This window comes from Phascolarctos cinereus, unplaced genomic scaffold (genome assembly GCF_003287225.1).
Source record: "Phascolarctos cinereus isolate Bilbo 61053 unplaced genomic scaffold, phaCin_HiC Scaffold_2;HRSCAF=192, whole genome shotgun sequence".
Lineage (NCBI taxonomy): Eukaryota > Metazoa > Chordata > Mammalia > Diprotodontia > Phascolarctidae > Phascolarctos > Phascolarctos cinereus.
Genome location: NW_027555625.1, coordinates 34,325,019 through 34,350,738, shown reverse-complemented (window position 1 = coordinate 34,350,738; position 25,720 = coordinate 34,325,019). Strand labels below are relative to the sequence as shown.

General features: G+C 45.9%; 1 protein-coding gene across 2 annotated transcripts in view; it reads right to left on the bottom strand.

Moving 5' to 3' along the window:
• The window catches only part of ATOH8 (atonal bHLH transcription factor 8), a 46,924-nt gene that overhangs the window by 15,296 nt on the left and 5,908 nt on the right, over nt 1-25,720 (bottom strand). For both annotated transcript variants that reach the window (XM_020969527.2, XM_020969528.2), the window contains exon 2: nt 11,377-11,568. In XM_020969527.2, coding sequence (XP_020825186.1) covers nt 11,377-11,568 — 192 coding nt within the window. The remainder of the gene's footprint in view (nt 1-11,376; nt 11,569-25,720) is intronic.

The window sequence follows — 25,720 nt, the reverse complement described above, 5'->3', positions numbered from 1 at the left end:
CAGGTTCAAGTTCTTAAGTTGCAGATCTGTGAAGGGTTTGTCCATACAGAGAATTCCCTACACCTACAAAATCACACTCTTGTTGAGGGAGCTATGAGGTTTAGACAAGATACATCAGACAAGATATATTAGATAAAGATGAAGTCCCAGCCCTCACAGAGAAACACAAATAATGCTAATACCCAACTCTGCCAATTGAGGCAGCCCATCTTTACATTAGGTTAGTCTTTTTTTTTTCATTAGGTTAGTCTTAGAGAGTCTCTTGGCTCACCCAGAGGTTTTAAGTGACTTGCCCAGGGTCTCACAATTTGAGTCAGAGGTGGGACTTGAACCCGGCATACACAATTACATGAAAAATGCATTAGAAAGCCACAAAACTAAACGTGAGTGACTTCAGGCAAGCCAAGTTCCCTTGGACCAGTTTTCTACTCCATGAAAAGAGGGTCCTGGACTAGATGACCTCTAAGTTTCTTTGGCTTCTACATTTCCAAAAGGGTCAGAGGCTGAGGGGAGGGGAGTGAGGAAATGGGAGGCAAAGGCTCTGGAGGCAGACGGAACAATGTTGGAGGGCTGATGGGGTGTTTGCTTCCACGTGTATTTTAGTATCCTTTTAAAGCTGTATCCATTCAGTCTTTAGCACGCTAGCTTGACTTGCGTGTGTGCCTCTGAAACTGTGGGGATCGTGTACATTTCAAAGCAGTGGGTGTGCATTTCACTAAGGATGTCTGTATTTCTTGGATCACTTGTGTCAGCTAATCACTGTGTGTATCCTGTGGTTTGTTACTTGTGTTGTTTTCTGAGTAGGAACTCCTCAGCACGTCCCTCTCCCTCCGTGGCTATCTGTGTCTCTGCCTCTGTCTCCCTCTCTCTGTCTCTTTCTTTCTCTTTCTCTATCTCCCTGTGTATCTGTGTCTTCCTTGATGTCTCTTTCTTTCTCCTCTATCTCCATCTCTCTCAATTAGGCACATCCATCCATATGGAAGGGAGAGTGGGCAGGAGGGGTTCTGAATAGAAAAATAGAAAAAAGACAACTTCCTCTAAACCCAAATTCCCCTAAAAATTGATGAATACATACACTGGAACAGATCAGAAATGTACAATGGAAACCTGAGGGAGTGTGACATGGTAGGGAAAGCATTACATCTGAAGTCAAAAGCCCTGATACATCTGAAGTCAAAAGCCCTGAGTTCAAATCTCAGTTCTGCCCCTTACCAGCTTTGTGCCTGAGGCAAAGTCTCTGGATCTCTGTTTCTTTAACTGTACAACAAGGGGCCTGGATTAGATGACCTAGAAGGTTTCAACCTTAAATCCCATGGATCCCAGGCTTGCCACCTACTTCTTGTGTGACTTCCATAAATTTCAAGCTAAAAGGGAACTGGGAGGTCATCTAATCATAGGATCATAAAATCTAAATTTGGAAGGGTCCTCAGAGACCATCTAATCCAACCGGTCATTTTACAGATAAGGAAACTGAGGCCCTGAGAGATGAAGACTTCTTTAAAGTCATGCAGTCGGTAGCAGTCGGTAGCAGTCAGGGCCTCTGACCCCAAATCCAATGCTTTTCCTATTGTACCATGATCCCTGCCTCTTGTGGGCCAGTTCCTCAAACTCTCAAAACCTCAATTGCAACCTTCTTTAACTGTTGTCGGCAAAATGGGGGAAAAGAATATTTCCCACCAGGCTGTGATGAGGAGAGTAATTTGTAAGCCATAAAGTGCTGTAGAAATTCAAGCCGTTCTTATGGTCCAAGATCTCCAGTGAACAGTGTCACATATGAAAGGAGAAATAGCAGCTGAAACCTTTGCCTTCAGACTAACAGCTGGTGGCAAATGGCGATGTCATCAAATGCCGGGAAAGAGAAATCGCATCCATTGTTATGCTCAGAAGATAATTTGGTATTTGTTCTCACTCCCCCAATATGGACAGACTTCACAGACTTGGACATCTAAGAGAAGTTGTCTGGAAAGAGGGAGAGGAAGAAAGGAAGAGAGAGGGGGAGAGGAAAAGGGAGAGAGGAGTAAGAGGGGGAGAAAGGGGGGGGAGAGGGAGGGAAAGGGAGCGCTCTCTTCCATCCATTTGGAATTTGACTGTTCCCAGGCAATGAGGGGCCTGTGAATCTTGCCACCCAAGCAAATGTCCTTTCCCACTGGCCCTGCCCACCCTGTAATCCTCCAAATCTGGGTCTCCGATGAAAGCCAGAGGGAAGAATGGGGTCAGGGCAAGGATCTGAGTCATTCAGGCAGAAGTTGGAGGGGGTAGGATTAGATGAAAAGGGTAATGGAGAAAGGAGCTCAGCCTTCCCGCTCAGGGCCCTGTCTGCTCTGTAGGGGGGAGGAGGCCCAAGCTTGGTTATGCAGCGCAGTCTTCCCATCATGATTATGAAATTGGGTCAGTGGAGGCCAGTGCATGCCTCTCTCTGGACGACAGCTTAGAAATCACCTAGTCCAAAAGCCCCCTCGTTGTACAAAGACCCAGGGCTGGGGAGAAGAAGAGACTTGCTCAGGGTCATACAGTGAGCTGGCAACAAAGCCAGAACTGAGATCTGGGTCTTCTGGGCCTCCCCAGTCCCACACTCTTTACCTTCCACCTTGCTGCCAATACGATAAATACTTTGATTACCCAGTGTACCCCTTCACACACTTCCTGGTCCAACCCATTGGCCTTCTTTCTGTTCCTTAAACACTATGCTTGAACTCCTACCTCTGAATCTTTGCAATGGCTATCCTCCAAGTCTCCAACACCCTTCCTCCTCATTGCCTCCTCTTAGAATCCCCTGTTATTTTTAAGGTTCTGCTGAAGCGCCATCTTCTACATCTTTCCTGATCCCCTCCCCCCAGGTGCTCTCCCCTCACCCTCACCTCCCCGCCCCCAAATTACCTGGCATTTATTTTGTATCTCCCTGTAGAATGAAAGGCCCTGGAAGGTCAGGACTATTTCCCCTTTGTATTTGAACTCTCAGAACCTAGCGAATTGCCCAGAACACAGTAGGTGCTTTATAAATGTTTGTTTGCTTCTCCTACTATTGTGAGTACAGAGGCAGGGTTATATAGTGGATAGAAAGCTAGCCTCACAACCAGGAAGTCCTGGGTTCAAGTCCAACCTCTGAAACCAACAGGCTGTGTGACCCTGGGCAAGTGAGTTACTAAAGCTCTCGATGTTTCGGGCAACTCTCTAACCACAGCTGCAGAGAAGATGTCAGGCTGTAGGGGTAGAGGGAATTTCTTCACTCAAGGATTCTCTTCACCTCTGAAACTCCAGGTCTAGTCTCTCCCCTTTCCCAACTGTGTACAGGTCATGTTGCTGGGTGTTAGGGAAATGACCCCTTCCCTCATAGAGTTTATAATGTAATAGTGGAAGAGAGCACACATCCATTGATAACTATAATCAATCAGTAAAACACAGGGGGGAAAATGCTTTGATGAGGCAGAAGAGTACTACTGAGGGAGGTAGAGGCAGAGATTATAACCCAAATCAGGGATCAAGAAAGGCTTTCAGTTTTAAAGGCTGAGTAGGTATCTGAAAGGCAAAGACGGGGAGGAAGTGCATGACAGGCATAGGCTAAGATGTCAAAGTAAGAAAGTCCAGTTTGGCAGGCCCAAAGAGGATGGGATGAGGAGGAGGAAGCTGCAAAGGGACAGTGGCCCCCGGTTGTGGAGGGCCTTGAAGACCTGACAAAAGCATGACCCTTCCCCCTCTCGGGGCATTTGTTTAACTGAACAATGGTGGGGGGGGGGGTTGGACTTCAAGAGTGAGGGTGATGAACTTTGAGTCTGGAAGGCCTGGGTTCAGACCCTAATTCAAACATTTACCTTGGGCAAATCACTTAACTGCTCTGGGCCTCAGCTTCCTTGTAAAATAAGGGGATTGGCTCAAATGCCTATAAAATGCGTCTATGATCCTAAGTTCCCTAATTCTTCCCCCCTTCTAAATCAGGGAGTCCCATGACTTCAGGCCTCTTTTTACTTCCCCTACATTCAGACAGCATCATGTATCTGATCTGGAAGGGTCCTCATAGCTCATTGAGACCCACTTTTTCCTTTACAGATGAGGAAACTGAGTCCCAGAGGCAAAATGACTTGCCCAAGGTCACACAGATAATAAGTTACAAAGACTGGGTCTGAACTTGTCTCAGGATTCTTTGATCAGCAGGAAAACTCAGCACCCTTTCCACTGCCCCAAAGTCTACATCCATTCAAGTGGAGGCAGTGTGGCCCAATGGTGAGATTGCATAGCTACTGATACAAGGACAAGGTTAGGAGTCAGAGGACCAAATAATCTCTTGGACCCCTTTCCAGCTTTCAGTCCTATGACCCTCAGTGTAAGCTATGTAAGAGTTCCCAGAATCAGACTCTCCTAGGGGGCAGATGGACATGTGCCCAGAGTCCTGGGAGGTTACTAGCTCATGGGGCACGTTTATTTTTCACGTGGGGGCAGGGAAGGATTAGCAGGGACCTGAGCCCTTGGAAACTCTGCCTCAGGGCCTGGCTTCCTAGGGAAATTCCTCCTGGCAGACAGGAGCCATTCCAGAGAATAGGAGCTCTGAGAAGCCCCAGCTCCTCTGCCCACTCCCTACCAGGGGGCTCTTTTTCCTTCTTCTTTTGTCTGATTGTACATATTTGTTATAAGAGGTCACTTCTACTCTAGTTGGAGAGCGGGGGGAAAGGAAAAGTGGCCAGAAGGGCCTCAATAGATATGGGAGAAAAACAAAAAAAAATACTGTGTTTTATTCATTGGAATTCATTAACTTAACTATAAATAGTTATTAAACTAGTAGAGGTGGTTGTATTGGTGCTCAATGTGAAGTTTTCAATAAAAGATTTCATTTTTCTTTAAAGGCGTAATGCTCCAAGTGAAGGATGCTACATGAGGTCTGACTGACCCAATGTGGCCTCCATAGGGTGCCAAGGTGCTTCTGGGAATACAACCTGAGCTTACAGGAGCTTTCTAAGTATCTGGAGCACACTCTCGGCTCATCAAAGTCTTCTAGTCAGCAACAAAGACAGCCCGGCCTCATTCACGTGAACTGCTGGCAGACCAGGTCTTTTCCAAGTCTGCTCTTGTGCAATTGACTTTCTTTCTGAACCCCCAAATACTGGACTTATTGCAGCCCTGCTGTCTTCTCCCTTCTCCCTTCTGCCTGGTATTCCAGCCTGTCGAGATCATTTGGGTTCAGAGGATTAAAAAAGATCCTACATCTAGGGACAGCTAGGAGGTACAGAGGCTAGAACATCAGCCCTGGAGTCAGGAGGACCTGAGTTCAAATCCAGCCTCACTTATAGCTGTGTGACCCTGGGCAAGTTACTAAACCCAATTGCCCCCCTCCCCAAAGATTCTATATATCTAGAAGCTGGAAAGAGCCTCGTAGTAGCCCAGCTAACCTCATTTAAGCAAATAAGGAAACTGAGGTTCAGAGATGTGAGGTAACTTGGCCAAGATCACACCAGGAGTAAACATCAAAGGTGACATTTGAATCCAGGTCTTCTGACTCCAAAGCCAGGAAATGCCTCATTTTTCTCAACTACCAAATCGGTTATTCTTTATCTAATCATTCACAAATTCAACAGGTATGCCTTCATCCGGGTCACTGATGAAACAGTTGAACAAGACAAAGAAAAGGACAGAGCCCTGTGTCATTTCCTCAGAGACTTTCGGGCTGATATTAACCCATTTATCAATTACCTAAGTATATGATTATCACTCAGCCCATCTTTCCCTACTTTGTCCACAAGAATATCCCAAGTGTTTTTTATCATAAATGTAGTTGAATCAAGGCATACGCTATCTGTGCATCAATCTATGATCCCTAGTTGTTGTTTTACGGCACTGGTGTTAATTGGATTTATCCAGCAGCTGGGTGGCATAGAGGATAGAGTACAGGGAGGGCCTGGAGTCAGGAAGACCTGAGTTCAAATGTGACCTCAGATACTTACTAGCTGTGTGACTCTAGGCAAGTCCTTTAACTCTTTTTTGCCTCAGTTTGCTCATCTGTAAAACGTGCTGGAGAAGGAAATGGCAACCCACTCCAGTATCTTTGCCAAGAAAATCCCTAAGGGGTCACGAAGAGCCAGACACAATTAAAAAAGTGAACTGGGTTAATTTGACATGACATGTTTTTTTGAAACAGTATTGGTTCCTAGTGATCACTGAGTTGCTTTGGAAATTCTCATGAACCATCTGCTTAATCATCGATCTGTTTTCAACTTTCGCCCCCAGAGAGTAAAATCAAACTTATTTGCCTGCAGTCTCCAGACTCCAACTCCTTCCATGCTTTTGAAAACGGGAACCTCTTTTCCAATCTCCCTGCATGCTTTCCAAACCATCGTTCGGTATTTTCTCAGTATACTGTTAGCAGTTCTGTGATCACACCTACAAGTTCTTCAAGGACCCTGGAATTGGACATTTCTGGGTCTGTAGTCTTTATCTTCTTTAAAACAATTACATACCAGGTGCTGTCTTACAAAGGTCTTATAATGATAGCATTGCTCAATTCCCTCAAAGCTAGGTTTATCCTACCCCCTTTAAATCATGTCCAACTCTCTGTGACCCCATTTGGGGTTTTCTTGGCAAAGATATCGGAATGATTTAGCCATTTTCTTCTAGAGCTCATTTTACAGATGAGGAAACTGAGGCAAATAGGGTGAAGTGACTTGCCCAGGGTCATACAGCTAGTAAGTGGCTGAGGCCAGATTTTAACTCAGGTCCTCCTGACTCCAGGGCTACCACTCTATCTACTGAGCCATCTAGCTGCCCCCGTATTCTATATATACTATGCTTTCCAGATGGAAAATCATTTTCCTTGATGGAGAAAATGGAAGTAAAATATTTTGCCTTTCTTTGAATTCCCAGAGCTTAGGGCAGTGTCATGTACCTAGTCGGTACTTAATAAGTGTCTGACTTACTGGCTAACCTGAGTATGTCTTGCTTTTAAGGAGTATCAGAATGGGACTGCCTGAAAGTGATCTGTAAGGGAAACGAAAGGCTGAAAAGTTGGTGGAAGAAGATGAAAGAGATTGCTCCCTCCCTTTGTCTATGGCCCCCAGCTGCAGAAATACAAAGTCCCCCAACTTGCATTTCTTTCCTCACCACATGAAAAGTAACTTGGTCTGTGTAAGGCAATGAGTTTTCACAGCTTGCTCTATAGTACAATTCTCTAAGCCCGACCTGGTAAATGGTGTGAGATATCCTGTGAGCTTCCGTAGCACCAACTGAAGCTTTGATTATGGCCATTTATGGGGCAAAGCAAAGATCTTCAGTGTCTGCAGGGAAAGACTAGAGTTGAGTTACCAGGGACATCTTTGGGGACAGCTGCCCACTCTGTACTGGTCAGAAGAACATAGGACCATCTAAACTGAACCTGAACATCTAGTCAACTGGGAATAAGAATGGCAATTCACACTAATATAGAGTACTCCAGTTTTCAAAGTCGTTTCACATAGTGTTTTGAGGAAGAAGACACAAAAAGAATACTCTGTTTACAGTCAGAGGACTTGAGGTTAAAGTCTGGTATGAAAGTATTATTAACCCCATTTTACAGTTAGGGAAACTGGCTGGGGGAAGTAACTTGCTCCAGGTGACCCAGAGAGGCTAGAATCTGGGCATCCCCTGGAACAAACTACAGTCATACAATAAATCCAGATCTTCTGACCGGCCAGTACACTCCACTGAGAGGGAGAGTGGAATATGGGAATAGGCACGAGGGATTTGGAGAAGATAGTCCATGGAAATTCAGGGCACCCTGCTTTTCCCTCTCCTCTTCTCTCTTTGGGCTTTGGACATACCCATCTGCCTACTACCTCCAGGTCTCTTGGATAACAACTAGATTTATCCATCTACCTGTTTATCCATCCATCCATCCATCCATCCATCTATGTCTGTCTATTCATCTATCTATCCATTTATCTATCCATCTATTTGTCTGTTCATCTATCTACCTATCTATCCATTTATCTATCTATTCAGCTATCCATCCATGTGTTCATCTATCTATCCATCCATCTGTTCTATCTATTCATCTATCCATCTGTTCATCTGCCTATCTATCCATCCTTGTATTATCTATCCATCCATTCATCCGTCTATCATCTACCTGTTCATCCATCTGTCTGTTCATCTGCCTATCTCTCCATCCATCTGTCCACCTAGCAATCTTTCTCCCTAGTTGTTTATTGTTACTGCTGTCTCTCTCATCAGATGATCGTGTATATATGTATCATACACATGACATATCTTCAGTAAGATATAGGACCTTCCCGGGCATGGCATAGCATCTAACAAATTGTTGTGTTTTATTTTTTAAAAGTTTAACCTGTGATTTCACTGGTAGATGCTTTAATATAGTAGGAACTTAATAAACGCTTGTTGATTTTTTTTCTTTTTTGCCCTAACTTGTGATTTCATCAACATTGGGAATGGGGATGTGGGGATGTGGGGAGTGGGGGAGTGGGGGAGTGGGAGCAGGTTCTAGGCTGGGATCCAGGGCCAGAGTGGGTCAGAAGCAGGATTTGAAGCCAGGGCTTCCTGACTTCTGACAAGGATGCCCCCCTACCATGCTCTATACCATGCTGTCTGGAGCTGTTATCATTGCTATGGAATAGAAGAAAAGAAAAGAGGGGTAGCTCCTTGAAGTGATGTGAGGTACAAAGAATGCTGAGTGCAATAAGGACCATGAAGCTGGAAGAGGCTTCAGAAGCCACTTCTTCTAACCCCCTCATTTTACAGATGACGAACTGAGGCTAAGAGGTTAGGTGACTTGGCCAGGGTCACGCAGCTAGTGTCTGAGGTAGGATCCAGGCTTACTATCCTATAGGGCCATACTGCATTTCATTTCAGCCTACCCTATCCACTCCTAGGGAGCAGCTTGGTGAGAGGGAAAGAACGATAGGGTTGGAATGAGTCTGTCTGTCAACAAGGATTTATTACAGAAAGGCACTGTGCTAAATGGTTGGGCTAGAAAGGAGAGCAAACCGCGAAGCCTGCCCTCAAGGAGCTCGCCTTCTAATGGGGAAATCAAATGTTCTGGGTTCGAATCCCAGTTCTGTCACCCCTGTGACCCTGGGCCAGTCCCTTGCGCTCCATTTCCTCTCTCTGTAATGAGGGGGGAGGTGCCTCTAGGGTCACCTCGGGTGCCCCGTCCTCTCTGCCCTCCTGGCTGTCTGACCCCCGGGGCGGTTCACTCGGAGTTTACAACACTCCCTTTGTCACCGAGGGTCGCTGGCGGCGGTGATGGCGGCGGAGCCATCAATCACAGCCCTAATTTGCCCATGTCACACGGCTAGAGGAAAGCCAGCCCGGGCTAGGCTTCCTCTCTCACCCCCGGCTTGATGGTGATTTCATCTAATTGGTCCCGCGGTAAATAAGTGGCCGGAATGCGCAAGGCAATTAGTGAGTGACCGACCTGCCCATCCGACGGCACCCACCCACGTGGCTTGGGCCGGGGGCTCCTGTAGGATGTGGGGTAAGGAAACAAAGGGGCCGGGGGAGGACGGCAGCCTCAGGGGGAGGCCCGGCCAGGCCAGTGGGCACCCTCCCTGACGCCCGCCCCATCACAGGCCTGAGCCCCAGGGACAGTTCCTAGATGGGCCCACCCCATCCCGGGGCCCCCGGCTAGACCCCCGGGTAATCGGAGTGAGCCCCCGAGGAAGCGAGAGGTCGGCGATGGTGCAGACAGGAAAGAACGGATCTGTGCCAGGGCAAGGGAAGCCGGTAGGGCGGGGAGCTGGAAGACACCTCTCACTAAATCACTAAGTCCTACTCCCTCCTTTTACAGATCAGCAAACCGAGGCTGTGAAGAGACTCGCCCAAGGCCACACAGCCACTAGAAGCCAGATCATCCGACTCGGCATTAAGCATATTCATTCTGCGTGTATCTTGTATGTACATATATGTCCCAACGTCTTCCCTCCCTTGAAATTGAGAGCTTCTGGAGAGTGAGTGGGCTTGTCTTTGTATCCCAGCTTAGCACAGCCCTCAGCACACAGTAGGCACTTAACAACCGTTTGTTGACTGATTGACCACCCTGCCTCCCTAGCATTCCAAATCCCCATCTCTCCCTCCCCCCTCCCTCAGCCTTGAGATGGGAAAACGGCTGCAGACCTTTGATGAGGCCAGCTTTTCAAGGTTTGTCACGGGAAAGGGATTAGGCTGTTCTGCTTTGCCCCATGGCATAACTAGGCTCAGTGCATGGGTGGGGGTTGTAAAGAGGCCCATTTAGGCTTGAAGTATAGAAAATCTTCCAAAGATTGTGGGCGTCCCAAAGTGGAACGTGCTGCCTCAGGAAATAGTAGTGGCTTTCCCTCTTCTTGGAGTCTTCAAGCAAAAGCTAGAGGACCATTTATTTGCTAGAGAGATCTTAGAGGAAATTCTTGGTTGGACTGGAAGCCCTCTGAGGTCACTTGAAATTCTGAGATGCTGGGATTCTAGCCCTAGTTTCTTTATCTTTTCTTTTTTTAAATTTTTAGGCAATTGGAGTTAAGTGACTTGCCCAGGGTCACAGAGCTAGTAAGTGTCAAGTATTTGGTCTGAGGCCGGATTCCAGCCCCAGTTTCTTAAGGGTCCCCAACCTAAGTGAGTGGGATGGGATGGCATATGTTCTCAGTGGTCCTGCCCTTGAGAAGGGTGGTTGGCATCCCTCTGTCTGCCAGCCTCATTCCTACCAAGTCTCATTGGGTGAGAATGAAAAAATGCCTCCAGCTAGCAGAGACCCTAAAGATCTTCTAGTCCAACCCCATTCTGCAGATGAAGAAACTGAGGCTCAAGGGTCACCTACAGTTTGTCCCTCTGCACATGCCTAGTAATCCCAACAGCACAGTAACCTGGAAGAACCCTCATTACAGAACATAAATCTTTCATTACGCAGCATCTAATAGGCTGATTATTGGGTATAGTCCTTTCACTTTACAGTTGGGAAAACTGAGGCCCAGAGAAATTAGGAGATTTGCTTCAAGCTACAAATTTAAGCACTTAATGTTCCAGAGAAGGGGCCCTCCTTATGAAGACTATGGTCCCACCTAGAACACAGTTCCATGGATGTGTATGCCTAGGGTTACCAAATTTTTTTTTAATGTTCATTACACAAAGGATCCCCTCATTGCTGTGCTGATAGACCAGTGTCTCATGGGGTCCACTGTATGTGAATTGTCAGAGCCCCTTTAATCCACATAGCCCTCCTCTTCTCCCACAACCCAATGGCCAGGTCCTGGAGGACTTAAGGCCTCCACCTCCAGAGCTCCTGCATGTCCACTTCCCTAGTCACAGTGGGCATACCCTCCTATGAAGAGCTCTGTCAAACAGAGCCTTGAAAATCATGAACCACCCTTCCCCTCTTCTCCCTGACAAGAAGACGGTGAAATCATCCCCGTGGATTCCCCCAGAACCTACCTTCCTCTTCTTGGACCTGCCTTCTGCTTGCAGGGTCCGGGTACACTGTTCCACACATTCAGAGAAGCTCATGTTACTGTGGTCAGCACTGTAGTCCAGGTCAGCCAGCCTGGCCAGGGAAAGGATATAGTTACAGGCTATCCTCAGGATGGCCAGTTTGGACAACTTTTGACCATAAGAATAGCAGGGAACCTAGAAAGGACAACAGAAAACATTTAGGGCGAGGGCTGGTGACACACACATGGCTGAGAGACACAGTCTGGGCAACAGTCGTGACATGTGATCACCGAGGGCACCATGGAAACATGGAGACGACGTCTTCGCATTGGTTACAGCTTAGAGTCATAGATTCGGTGTTAGAAGTTTCAGTAGAAGCCTCCTTTTACACATGAGGAAACTGGAACCCAGAACTCACAAAGGACTTGAACCCAGGTCATCCAACTCTGAATCGAGTGCTAAATAGAACTGGGAGCAGCAGATGAAGCAGTGTGAGCCGGAGAAGGAACCCAGAGGCTCTCCAGGGCTGGCAGACTGTTTTTTCTTTGTGATACTAGATCAAACCCTCAGCTTCTCTGAGGCTCCACTGCAAAAGAGTCTCCACTTTATTTTATCCCCCACTTTACAGATGAGGAAATTGAGGCAGAGGTTAAGTGACTTGTACAATATCACATAGCTAGTAAGTGTCAGAGGTAGGATTTGAAACCAGAATTTCTGGATTCCAGGTCGGCACTCTTTTCACTATACTTCGTCCCCTTTCCCCATCCCCTTTTTCCTTTCTTTGTATCCCCAAAATATAGCAAGGTGCTTGGCACACAATAGGCGCTTAATAAATGTTTATTGACTGAATGACTAACTTCACAAATGAGATAACATGTGTAAAGCAATCCTTAACAGCCCTATATAAATGCTAGTTAGCAGCAGCAGCAGCAGCAGCAGCCTTGTTAAAAGAGAGGCCTAGTTACTTCTCACAATAAGGGATTATGGGATAAGCAAGATTGTCCTTAACAAGAATAATCAGGACTTTGAATTTTCCACACAAAATATTTCTTCTCTGAAGAGGCACTCAGAAGTCTCTGAAGGTACACTACAACTAAGAAATCCCTGGGGCCCTTTAAGGACTAACCTGGGACTCAGAGCACAGGAACTGGCCGAAGGGCCTACCCTAGCTCTCCACAGAGATCCTGGCAAGTTAACAAGGGACATTTGTAATACAGCTAGGTCCCAATTAGTTTGAATAAGGAATCCCCTGAAGTGAGCCAATGTATTTGACCTCACACCATTCAAACTTATAATTATGTAAAATAAGGCGACTGGTTCCAGCCCAATGGAAATATGCAGTGTGAATCTGAATAATGCATCCATTTCAGGGGATTTCTTATTCCCACTAATCCAGACCAAGTTATACCAGAGGGTGCCACAAAGTAGCATTTACACTCAGTTTCCTGGGAGTGGAAGTATTCTGGCTGAACATCAATTAGCCCACTTGCTCTTCAGCTTTAGAGTTTGATGCCATTGCTATGGGCAATGACAGCTAACATTAATATAGTGCTTATTATATGCCAGACACTGTACTAAGAGCTTTTAACAAATATTATCTCATTTGATCCTCACAACAACTCTAGAAGGTAGGTGCTATCATTATCCTCATTTCACATATGAGGAAATTGAGACAAAGAGAGGTGAAGTGACTTACCCAGGGTCATACAACTAGCATCTGAGGCCAAATTTGAACTCAGGTCTTGCTGACTCCGTTAGTTCAAATCCAGCCTCAGACGCTTACTAGCTGTGTAACCTTGGCCTAGCCACTTAGCCCTTTTTGCCTCAGTTTCACCACCTGTAAAATGATCTAGAGAAGGAAATGGCAAATCATTCTAATATCTTTGCCAAGAAAACCCCAAATGGAGTCAAGGAGAGTCAGAAAAGACTGAAAAGATTGAACAACAAAAACAACAACAGAATAAGCACTCAGATATTTGCTGAGAGAATGAATGGATGGATGGATGAAGAGGGTTTCATGTAATCAAATAGAATTTACAATAAAGTCAATCAGAAAAATATAATGATTAATAATTGTTACTGTTATGTGATACTTCAGCATTAAAAAAAAAAAGCAGGTCACATAAATGACCACAGTCTTCATGATTTAGGATTGTAAAATGTTGGAGTTGGAAGGGAGTTTAGCTATTATGAAGTCCAACCCACTCATTTTACAGATGAGGAGACTGAGACTCAGAGAGCAATGAAACCAAGCTGGGTTATTTTTCTCTGTTTCCTACTTTTTTAATTCCCCTGTGTCTACAAACAATATAAACACGGACAGTTTTCCCTAATAACATATACTGTTTCTCATCAGCACACCCACTGGCTGACACATGAATTAAAAGATACATATCCCAATTTAAGCTTCCCAAGAGCCTTAGAACTAAGGCTCTCATCAAATCACAGAATCCCAGAGTTGGAAAGAACCTCAAAGGCCATTTTGTCCACCCCATCCAGGGGTGGGGGACCTGTGGCCTCAAGGTACATGCAGCCCTTTGAATCAGCTGAACTTGAGGACTGCAGATTCCCCACCCCTGCAATAAGAATCCCCACTAACATACCCAGCAAGGAGTCTCCCAGCCTTTGCTGGAAGGACAGAGAAATTGCCTCCTCTCAGGTTAGTCCATTCTACCTTTGGAAGGCTCTATTTAGTAGAAAAATTTCCCTGACATCAAGCCCCAAATGGCCATTTTGCAATTTTTATCCGACATTCCTGGTTCTGCCCTTTGGGGCCACATATAATAAGAAATAATCCTTCCTCCACGTTAGCTCCTCAAATCCTTGAAGATAGTCATCAGGCCCTATCCTGGGCTTGTCTTCTCCAGGATAAATGTGTCTAGTTTCCTCAAATGATCTTCCAGGATTGCTCCCCACTGGACACTACCCAGCTTAATCAATGTCCTCCTTAAATATTTCCTCACAGAACTGAACATGATACTCTAAATGAGGGGCAGAGTACAATGTTGGTTTATCACCTCTCTGTTCCTGGAATTTAGGTATCTCCTAATGCATTACCAAAATTTATTAGCTTTTTGGCGGCCACATGACTCTGCTGATGCTTTGAGCTTTCAGTCCCCTGAAGGCCCCCCACTCTTTTTCAGAACAACTGCTGTCTAACGCTGCTTCTCCCATACTATACTTGGGAAGTTGATTTTTTGAGCCCAAGTATAAGACTTTACATTTACTGGTCCTGAATTTCACTTTAGGAAAATGTATTCCATGAAATAGTCCAATACTCTGTTGTCTCCCTCCCTGTGCCCATTCTCTGATCCCTGTGCTTTCTTCCCACCAATATTCCTCCATCTGAGGCTTCCTTGAGTGAAGGAGTTGAAAAGGCTGGGAAGAGAAGGTAAATTTTACACGCTTTGCAACTGTGTCTCAGCCTAGCCCAACTGACTCCGAACTGTCCTCTTACACATATTTGAGAGACAACTTCCAGGGAATATTGGTTTGTACTTTAAATATACTGATTGGGTGGGGTGGGGGGTGGTATGAAAGATGATAAGAGAGAGAAAAATACCTAAGAAAAGGATGTGAGGTCACTTGTCAAGGTCACAGATGTCCAGACAAGAGTGGATTCCTATAGTATAATGATCTAGGAAGGGGAGTGCTGGGGAGATGGACTATCATAATGGAGAGGTGAGATTGGCAGACAGTGTCAGGTGAATGAGGGAAGGGTCTTTCAGAACATCTAACTCCAGTGTCCCAGTTACGCTCCTGGTTGAGTAATTCTTGTCTGCCTGAGTCAGCAGGGCCTGTCCCCTTTCACCCGAGCTCAGAGTACTCTTTGATATCAAGAGTTTGGTACAAGAGGTTCCTAAAGGGAATCCAAACATTACTAAAATGAATTCTCCTTTGGGACTGGCCTTTAGAGTTAGCTTACCAAGTACACATACACACACCATTACTTCATAGCTACACCTAACTTTAATTTGTTTTGACCCCAAATCAGAGTCATGGAATCATCAATTTAGAGCAGGAAGGGACCTTAGAGGCCAGCAAGGCTAACCCTTCATTTTTCAGATAAGGAAACTAAGGCCCGGAAATGTTATGTGAATTGCCCAAGATCGTACACAATAAGTGGGATTTGAACCCTGGTTTTCTAGAGTGCTTTCCCACTGTACCACACTGCCTCTCAGAATCAGAATTTGGAGTTGAAGTTGGACCTGGTCCAACTGTCTCCTTTTACAGATGAGGTGAAACTCATTTTCCTCAGAAAGAAGACCATGGCCAAGGTCCTACCACTAGAAAACAGTCAGTATGGTGGGAATTCAAATCAATAACTATTTATGCATCATCTCCCGCCAGTAGAATATAAGCTCCTTGAGGGCAGAGACAATTTGCATTTTGATCTTTGAATCCCCAGAACCTATCACACTGCTTGCTGCCCCTTGGTAGGTGATTAATAATGCTTCCTAAATTGAATTAAAATCTAGCACAGGAAGGTCTTTGAAGGCTCTAGGGAGCTGATTTCATTTGAGCCTCACAATGCTTCTCTGAGAAGGTGCTACTATCGTAATTCTCATCCCCATTGTATAGATGAAAAAGCCAAAGCTCAGAGAGGTGAGCTTTGGTCTCCCATGCCAGGTCTCCCAGCCAGGAAATGTCACCAGTGGGAAGGGAGTGCAGGTCTTCCTGACTCTAGGGCCAGCACCTTATCTCCTAACACCATACAGCCTCTTAGAAGGAGACCCCACCAGAAGTAGGAGGCCACTCCAGGACATTCCAAGGTCCCTGCTACCCCCTCCCACCCAGGCCCATCCAAGAAAAGTTGGCAGAACAATGAGTTGAGGTTGTTCCCAGCAAGAATCCAGGGGAACACGGTGCTTCCCCCCCTCCCTCCTCCAAACTCCTTTATCAGCTCCGACAAGTAAACAAGGCGTGCTGCACGGGAAAGGTACCAGTCCCTGGGGCTGGGGGTGAGTAGCCCTAGTGCTGCAGCCCCCTGCATCACCCCCAAGTTCCCTAGGCCAGCCTGGGCCTCCGGGGGGGGGGAAGGCCTCAGGGAGTAGAGGCTGGAGAGCCCAGCCCTGTGTCCAGATGGGCACAAATGGGAGGTGAGAGCAGAGAGAGCCAGAGGAATGAACACAGGGGGAGGTCAGCTGGTCAGCAGCTGTCTAAGGCTGACTGGAAGGTGGTGATATTAAGGGTAGGCAGCGTGAGAGCCCGACCGGCCTCATTGTTTTCTCTGGGAGGTTTGGCCCAAAGAATTTCCAGAAGGTTCATTTAAACATTCAGCTTTTTTTTATTAGCCCTTGGCTCTGTGACAGCAATGTCCCTGGGGCGTGACAAGTCAGATGTTCTCAGGCTGGGGGTCTGAGCTGGCTAGTACCCTGTGGTAGTGGTGGTGGGGGTAACAAGGGGGAAGAGGCAGAAAGGGGTCTGGCGCATCAGGTGAGGGCAGCTAGCTGCCTGAGGTAGTGAGGGGGCTGGGAATCCCCTGCCATGGTCCACATCAGGAACTCCTGTTTGCCATTTGCTCTCACAGCTTCTGCCTGGCTATGGAAGAGGAGACTTTACAAGAGCTTTGCTGCTATTTGAAAACTATCTGGTCCCTTTCATTCCCTCCTCCGTCCCTCCCCCCACCCCCTGAGCAATCCAGTCTCTTAAGCTCTGGGGCTAGGATGAGGGAGATTCCTTTGGATTCCTGACCAGTTAGGAATCCTTGCCGGTCCCTCCCCTCCCCCTCAGCAGCTGTAGTACTGAGAAATATCTCCTGGAAAAGCAGTGACCTCAACAGGAGGGACAGACTGTCTGCCTGAGCCTGGCCAGCAGCATTACTGGTAGGGGAAACCCAGCTGCTTGGGGCACTCATCCTTAATGGGGAGTGAGGGGTCCAATAATCGACCAGTCAGTGGACAAGCATTATAAAGCAGCCAAGTGGCACAATGGGTAGTGTACTGGACTTGAAGTCAGGAAGACCTGGATTCAAATCCTGCCTCAGACACTGACTAGGTATGAGACCCTGGGCAAGTCATGTAAACTTTCTCTGCCTCAGTTTCCTGATCTGTAAATTGAAGATAATGATAGAACCTGCCTCTCTAGATTCTGGTGAGGGTCAGACAAACAAAATAGTATTTGTCAAGTGCTCAAAGCACCACAGAAATGCTATCATTATTATTATTATTATTATTATTATTATTATTATTATTATTATTATTATTAATTATTTTAGCAGGGCTGAGCGCTGGGGATACAAAGACCAATGTAAAATAGCCCTTTCCCTCAAAGAGCTTATGCTTTATGCAGCAGTACGGCAGAATGAAAAGAGTCCTGGCTTTAATGGCAAAGCAGGGGGCTTAACTCCTGGCTCTTCTCCAGACTGCCTGTATAACCTAGGGCCAGAGACCCGACCTTGATCTCCTCACCTTTGAAATGAAGGTTTGGGACAAGAAGACAACTCTACAAGGCTCTTGGCTCTCTGGCTTTGGGGCTTTCACATGTGCTCAGGCAAGTTGGCCTCTCCGTGCCTCAGTTTCCTCACAGGTAAGACTTGTTCATCTCAGATTAGATCTGTAAGGGCCTCTTCTGCTCTGATGTTCTGGCTCTGACTGTCCCTAAATCGAGGGGTGGGCTAAAGTGAAGGAAGGCCCAGTACTCTCTCTGGCAGGGTGAGAGGCCTAGGACTATGTCCTAAGGGGGATCTAGAAGCTGGGATCAGGAGCTTCTCCCAGGGCTGAGCTATATATAGGTCTTTTCTCCCTACAGGGAAAGTGACTGCTTGATAACTATTTAAAATTCTTGCTAAGTTTCCTTACTATTGGTGTGTCCACATGTCTGTGACTGTGCATTTAAAATCACTCTTCCATAGTATAGAGATCACATAGTACTATAGAGGGCACATCTGGTTTGCCAAGGAGTTGGTCAACAAGCATTTATTACTATGTGCCAGGCATTGTGCTGAGCACTGAGGATCCAAAGGAAAGCAAAACCACCATCCTGCCCTCCGGGAGCTAACAGTCTAATGAGGAAGACAACATGCACAGATAGATACACACAGGATAACTTGGAGATAATCTATGAGGGAAGGCACCAGCAATGAAGAAGGGGCAGAGGAGAGCTCAGGAAAGGCCTCCTGCAGAAAGTGGAATTTGAACTGGGTCTTGAAGGAAACTGGGAGACAGAGGTGAGGAGGGAAAGCATTCCAGGCATGGGGACGCTGGCCAGAGAAAAGCACGGTGTCAGGAAATGGAGTATAGTGTTTGCAGGACACAAAAAGGCCAGTGTCAGTGAATTACAGCATGTGTACAGGGTAACAAAGCAAGAAGACAGGAAAAGCAGGAAGGCCCCAGGTTGTGACGGTCACTTTAAATGCCAAGCAGGAGGTTTTATACTTGATCCTGGAGGTACTAGGGCCACTGCAGCTTGTTGGGATGGCCATGCTCTCATCTCTGCATTAGGGGAATCCCTTGTTAGCAAGTCAAGGATGGGATGGAGTGGGGAGACCAGTCACAGGCAACAGTCCAGACAACAGGTGGTGAGTAGCTAAACTGGGGACAACGGGGGTTGGCTCTGTGAGTGGACAGACATACATGAGAGATGCTGTGAAGTCAGAAATGACAAGATTGGATAATAGATTCGCTACGAGGAGAGAGAGAAAGCAAGGATTCCAGAATGGAACCGAGGTTGCAAGCTTGGATGGCTGGAAGGAAAGGAGTGACATCAAAAAGAATAAGAAAGTTGGGAAGAGGAGAGGTCTTGAGGGGAAGATAACCAGTTCAGTTTTGGACATGTTGAGTGTGATACACCTTCAGCACATACAGTTGGAGATATCCAACAGGAGGTTGGAGATGGGAGGCTGGAGGTCAATAGAGAGAAAAGAGCTGGATATATATAGATATGGGAATCATCTGTATAGAGAAGATCATTGAACCTATGGGAGCTGATGAGGTCACCAAGTAAGACAGTGGAGAGGGAGAAGAGAAGAGGGTCTGGGACAGGGCCTGGAGAGACACCACAGTTAGTGGGCATGACACATATGAAAAACCAGCAAAGGACACTGCAGAGCAGTGATACAAATGGGATGAGAGTGGTGTCATGAAAGCCTGGAGAGAAGAGTATAGCAGGAGAAGAAAGGCAGATCAGCAGAGTCAAAGACACTCCTGACCTATTCACTGTAGGAAAGTTGGGTCCACTTGAGTGGTTGGGTGTGGGTGGGTGATACTTATCCACACTCCTTTCTCTGATCTCCCTTTATGACCAATGGTGGGCCTTTGTGAGAATGGCTGCTTAGGGCTCTGGGGCAGCCTAGAAGAAAGTTGAACCAAGAGGTAAAAGGTCCAGGAAGACAATTGTAGGGATAGAATCTACTTGACCTTTACCTCATGAGCTGACTAGCTTCACAGGAGGCTGCAAAAGAACCAGAGATGCAGTCTCTATCAGGGAGGAGGCCATAGGAGCTCTGGCCAGAAGGAATCCATAGACATCTCCAAGTCCAACCCCCTTGTTTTATAATCAACCAACCAAGAAGCATATGAGCAAAGGGAAAATGACTTGTCCAAGATCACACAGACTAGAAGGAGCTGAAGCAGGATTAAAACCAACGTCTCTGATTCCAAATCCAGTGTCCTCTCCAAGTACCTCACAAGCTATTTGGGGAGACAGAACAGCCTACATCGCCAGGGCTGAAAAACATTTCTCAGGCAACACAGCAGTAGATGAAGGGATGGAAGGGAGAAATGAGAGAAGGTCTGAGGGGAAGTGGGAGGGGAGAGGAAGGAAGGAGAGAGGGGAGGAGAAGGGAGGGGAAAGAAGAGGAGTCTCCCATCCCAGGAGCCCCCTCCCTTCTCTGTCACCTCTCAGTTCATCAGCCTGCCCCTCCTCCCTCCCAGTCCTCATGCCTCCAACACAATCTTTCCCGTCAGAGTCTGGAGCCCAAGCAGATACATGCGTGGAATGGGTCCAGCTGGGCATACATGGACTTAATCTGACAACCATGAAGGCTGTTGGCTGGGCAGCTGGGCTGATAAGTGTGCACTGCTGTCTTTCCATCTGCCCCCACCCCACCCCCTTGCCCTGCCCTGCCCTGCTGGTGGTTTGACACTGACGAGTCTGTGCATGGACAGAAGGCTAGAAATGAGAGAGCTCATGTATACACATATGAAACCTCTCTCTCTCTCTCTCTCTCTCTCTCTCTCTCTCTCTCTCTCTCTCTCTCTCTCTCTCTCTCTCTCTCTCTCTTTCTCTCTCTCTCCCTCCTCCTCCTCCTCCTCCTCTCCTCCTCCTCCATCTCTCTTTGTATCTGTCTGTCTCTCTCTGTCTTTCTGTCTCTCTATTTTTCTCTCTTCCTCTGTCTGCCTTTCTGTCTGACTCTGACTCTGCCTCTGTCTCTATTTCTCTATCTCTCTGTCTCAGGTCTTGAAATGGACTTCAAAGGTCACCTAATTAAACCTGCACTAGAGAAAGGATCTCCTCTACCCCCGACAAGGCATCATCCAGGCTCCAACTTTTGAAGACCACCAAACTCCCTCCCTCCTATGGCTCATTCCACTTATGAATGGCTCTGTTAGAAGGGCAGCTGGGTGGCACAATGGACAGAACTCCAGGCTTGGAATCAGGAAGACTCATCTTTCTAAAGTCAAATCTGGCCTCAGACACTTACTAGCTGTATGACCCTGGACAAGTCACTTAACCCTATTTACCTCAGTTTCCTCATCTGTAAAATGAGCTCAAGAAGGAAATAGCAAACCACGCCAATATCTTTGCCAAGAAAACCTCAAATGGAGTCACAGAGGGTCAGACATGACTGAACAATAACAATTGTTGAGAAGGCTTTTTTGCCTTTAATTCATATTTAAACATCTTAATGATATATAATTTTATATATATATATATATATATACATATATATATATATATATATATATATATATATATATATATATATATATATATATAATACTTAAATACTTATACTGCCTCTCTGCAACTCACACCTATTGCTCCGAGTTTTTTGCCCACTGGAGCTCAACAAATCTAACTCTCTCTTTTGTATAAGAGCCCTTCAATTGCATGAACACATTGACCATGATCCCCCTGAATCTTCCCTTCTCCAGACTAAACATCCACAGATCCTTTGACCCAACCTCAAATGGAATGATTCTGAGGCTCTTCAACTGGCTGCCCTCCTCTGGAGCCTCTCCAGTCAGCTTATCAATGTTCCAGAATTGTACACAATTCTCTAGGGCAGAGTACAACAGCACCACTATCTCCCTAGCTCTGCAAACTGTAGCTTTCTTAATTTGACCTAATATCACATTAGCTTTGGTGGGTACCACATCACACTGTTGGCTCATCTGGGGCTTTTATTACTGGAAAATCCCTAAACCTTTTGAGGATAAACGACTGTCAAGATCTGCCTCCTTATGATTATACTTGAGAAGCTGATTTTTTTGAACCCAAGTGTAAAAATTTGCATTTATCACTATTAATGATATTATTCAATTTTTAAGAGTTAATAGTTGTCATCAACAATAATGCTAATAACAACAGTTATCATTCATGATGGTGGCTAGGATTAATAATGATAATTGATAGTACTACTCTGAGACAACATTTTTTTTATAGCAGGAGCTCTGGACATGGAGACATTTGGGGAAAGGAAGGGCTGTCTCATGTCCTTTTAAATTACAACTTGTAATTCAACTCAACATGTTTGAGTACTTTGTATAGAGCCCTGTTAGTCCCAAGAGAGATACAAAGATGAAAAGAATTAGAACTCCCCCACTCAAGGAACTCAGCCTGTTGGGAGAGAGGGTAAGACATGGACACAAATAATGCTAATACAAGATAAGAAAGTATTTCCTGGAATGGGCTGACTTGGGAGGTAGTGAGTTTCCCATCACTGGAAGACGTAACAGCCACTCGCCTTGGATGTCATTGAGGGGAATCTTTTGTAGATACAAGTTGGATTGGACCAGATGACCTCTTAGATCCCTTCCAACTCTGAGATTCTGTGGTTTTCTAAGGCAGAACTTTATAAGCAGGGATCCATGAGCTTTTTGCCCCTTGTTTTAGATAACTATTTCAATATCATCGATTTCCTTCGTAGTCCTATGTATTTTATGTATGAAAAAACACTATTCTAAGAAGAGGGTCCATTGGCTTCACTAGATAAAGGGATCCAGGACACACAAAAAAAGTTAAGAACACACACACACACACACACACACACACACACACACACACACACACTATAAGGGTACCTGAAGAAACATTCAATGAGAGAGATACATTCCTTATTCTCATCTATCAACTTAACTGCACAAAAAGCCAGGCTTTGGTTGTACTGGGCTTGGAGCTAGACATCATTCAGGGGTTCTAAGTCACTGTCCTGGGGAAGGGGGAGGGCTCCCCTCACTTAATTCCCTAGGTGTTTAAGGGGGACCAGTGACAAATGTCTGTGAATGGAGAAACAGTGCTCGCTACATAAATACACCAGAGCAAGGCTTGGTTTTCAAGGCACCACCTTCAAGGGTACCTCGTCCAACCTGGACCAGAGCAAGAATGGCCTACAACACCCCTGGCCAATAGCCATCCAGCCTTTGTTTGAAGAATTCCAGCCGGGAGGGATGCACCACCTTCTATGAAGCAGCTGATTCCACTTTTGGACAGATCTCAGGGTTAGGATTAAAATGTAAGCGTGAGAGCTTTAAAATGTATAAGGGAAGGCAAAGGTGCTTCCCCAGGAATGACAGGGATTATGTTTAATTTGCAAGTCACACCCCCTGAATGGACAGAGAGATGATAAACGGGATATGATGAACCAAGCCAGAGAAAGGGAAAAACCAAGCCAGAGAGACTGGAGAGAAGGGGACATTTGTACAAATTAAATAGGTTGACGATAGAGTATATATTTGGGGAAGGGAGCAAGTGAATGGAGAACTGGGTGAAGAAAAGTCCTACAGTTGTCCTCAGAGGACCCAGGTTCAAATTCTGCCTCTATCATGTAACTACCTCTCTGACCTTGGGCAGTTTATTTTACCTTTCTGGGCCTCAGTTTCCTCATCTGTAAAATGAAGGAATTTGATTGGATGCTTTTTCCTCTGCTGATGTTCTTCAGTTTATCCCGTCCATATCAGATTTGGACGTAGCTCCTTGAGAGCAGAGTCCAATTTTTGCTTTTCTTTGTATCGCAAGTACTGGTATGACATATTGCCTGGCACATAGTAGGCACTTAATAAATGCTCATTGACTAACTTACTTTGTGATCACAGGATCACAGCCAAAAGGGACTTCAGGATCAGTCAATACACATTTATTAAGCACCTACTATGTGTTAGACACTTAACCTGTCTGGGCCTCAGTTTCTCCATCTGTAAAATGAGCAACTTGTATCCAAAGACCTCTAAGGTCCCTTCCAGCTCTAAAGCTATGGTCCCATGAGTGGGGGGGGGGGGAACCATAAAGACATAAGGGAGCTTTTCTTAGAAAATTGTGGCTCAGACAGAAAAAAGGGGACCAAAAGACTTAGGAAAGCCAGGATAGGAGAGGAAGCTTGGTGGGGTGCACAGAACCCTCATGAGGTGACGTAAGTCACTTCCCCACTTTTGGCCTCAAGTTTCCTCATTTGTGAAAAGAAGGGGCTGGCCTTCTAAGATCCCTTTAGTTCTAAATCCTCTGATCTTGTGATGATTCCAAGTGCAGGAGCTGGGAAATGGCCTTCACTGACTTTAGCCATGAGCACCAGAAGCCAGAGGGGGTGTCCTGGAAGCCTAATCCAGGGCAGGGGTGGGGCTAAAGAGAAGAAGAAGCCAGGGCCAAGGTCCAAAGGGCATTTCTTTCCAGTCACTTTAGTGTCCTTGCCATTCTGGGTCTCCAGAGTGGAGGGAAAACTCCCAGCTGTTGAAGGGATGGCCATGTGATGACAGGGAAGGAAGAAAACACCAGTTTAGGAACAGTCAACTGAGCTAGCCACTTTGGGAGCCTGGGCACATGGAGACTTTGAGTCAAGAAAATCTGGGTTCGGAATCTGCCTCCAACACCGCCTCGTTGTGTGACCTAACAGTGACTTGACTTCTCCACCTTTTGGTTATTTCCCCTGCAAATGGACACAAGAATACAGGCATTCCGCTTCACACGATGGGTGTGAACCTTTAACGACATCTATATTAATTGCTTTGTGACCTGTAAGGTCCTATATTAATTATCAGTTATCATCATCATCACCCTCATTCTCATTCTCATTAGTCTTGGCTTTTCCACTGATTCACTCAATGTGTGACTGTGGGCATGAATTTTGGGGAGCACTTCTCTCTGGGCTTAGGGTTCCTCATCTTTAGTGTCTTTTTCTTTTTGCCTTTTGATGAGGCAATTGAGGTTAAGTGACTTGCCTGGGATCACAGCTAGTAAATGTCAAGTGTCTGAGGTCAGATTTGAACCCAGATCCTCCTGACTCCAGGGCAGGTGCTGTATCCACTATGTCACCTAGCTGCCCCATTGCTCATCTTTAAACACAGAGATTTGGAACATCGCCTGGTACTTTGGAAAGTATGCTAGCCTCATAGTCAGGAAACCCAAGTTGAAATCTCAATTCCATCACTTACTCCCTGCCTAGGAAAGTCACCGACCTCACTTTCCTCATCCGTAAAATGAGGATAATCCCTAAGGCCCCTGCCAACTGTAACATCCTATGATGCTCTGGTCCTCCCCTCACCTTATTTAGAGGACTTGGGGATCCCCCTCAGGCTGGAACTTTTCTTTTACCAAACCCTTAATGGAGATGGGAGAACAGAGCAGGGACGGGGTGAGAGCTGCTCTGCTCCTTTGCAGAGAGAGAAACCCTGAGCGTGCCAATTTCATTTCCAAACATGATTGTTAGCAAATCCTCCAGGTCTGAAGGAAGCCTGATAATGTTGGGTCTGCGGAAAGAGTAAGTGTGGGCCAGGATTCTAAAGACCTGGATTCCAAATCTGGCTCCACAGCTGAATTATCTCATGACCTTGAACAACCCACTCTGTTTCCTGAAGCTCAGTTTTTCTGTCCAGTAAAATGGGCCTAATTCTACTTACTTTGGATGACCTCACAGACATAATGGAAGGAATAAATGGGATAGAAAGGGCTTTTAAAAGATTTAAATCAGTCACCGTGTTCTTTGGACTCTACCTCTGAATCTCTATCACATCTATCCCTTCAGCTTATAATACATAATATTATATATGTGCATATGTGTGTGTGTACATAATATATATTTCACATAACATGAATTCTTCCTATAGAATATAAGCTCTTTGAGGGCAAGGACTATTTAATTTTTGTTATTGTGTCCTCTGTGCTTAACACAGTTCCTGGCATACAATAGGTGCTT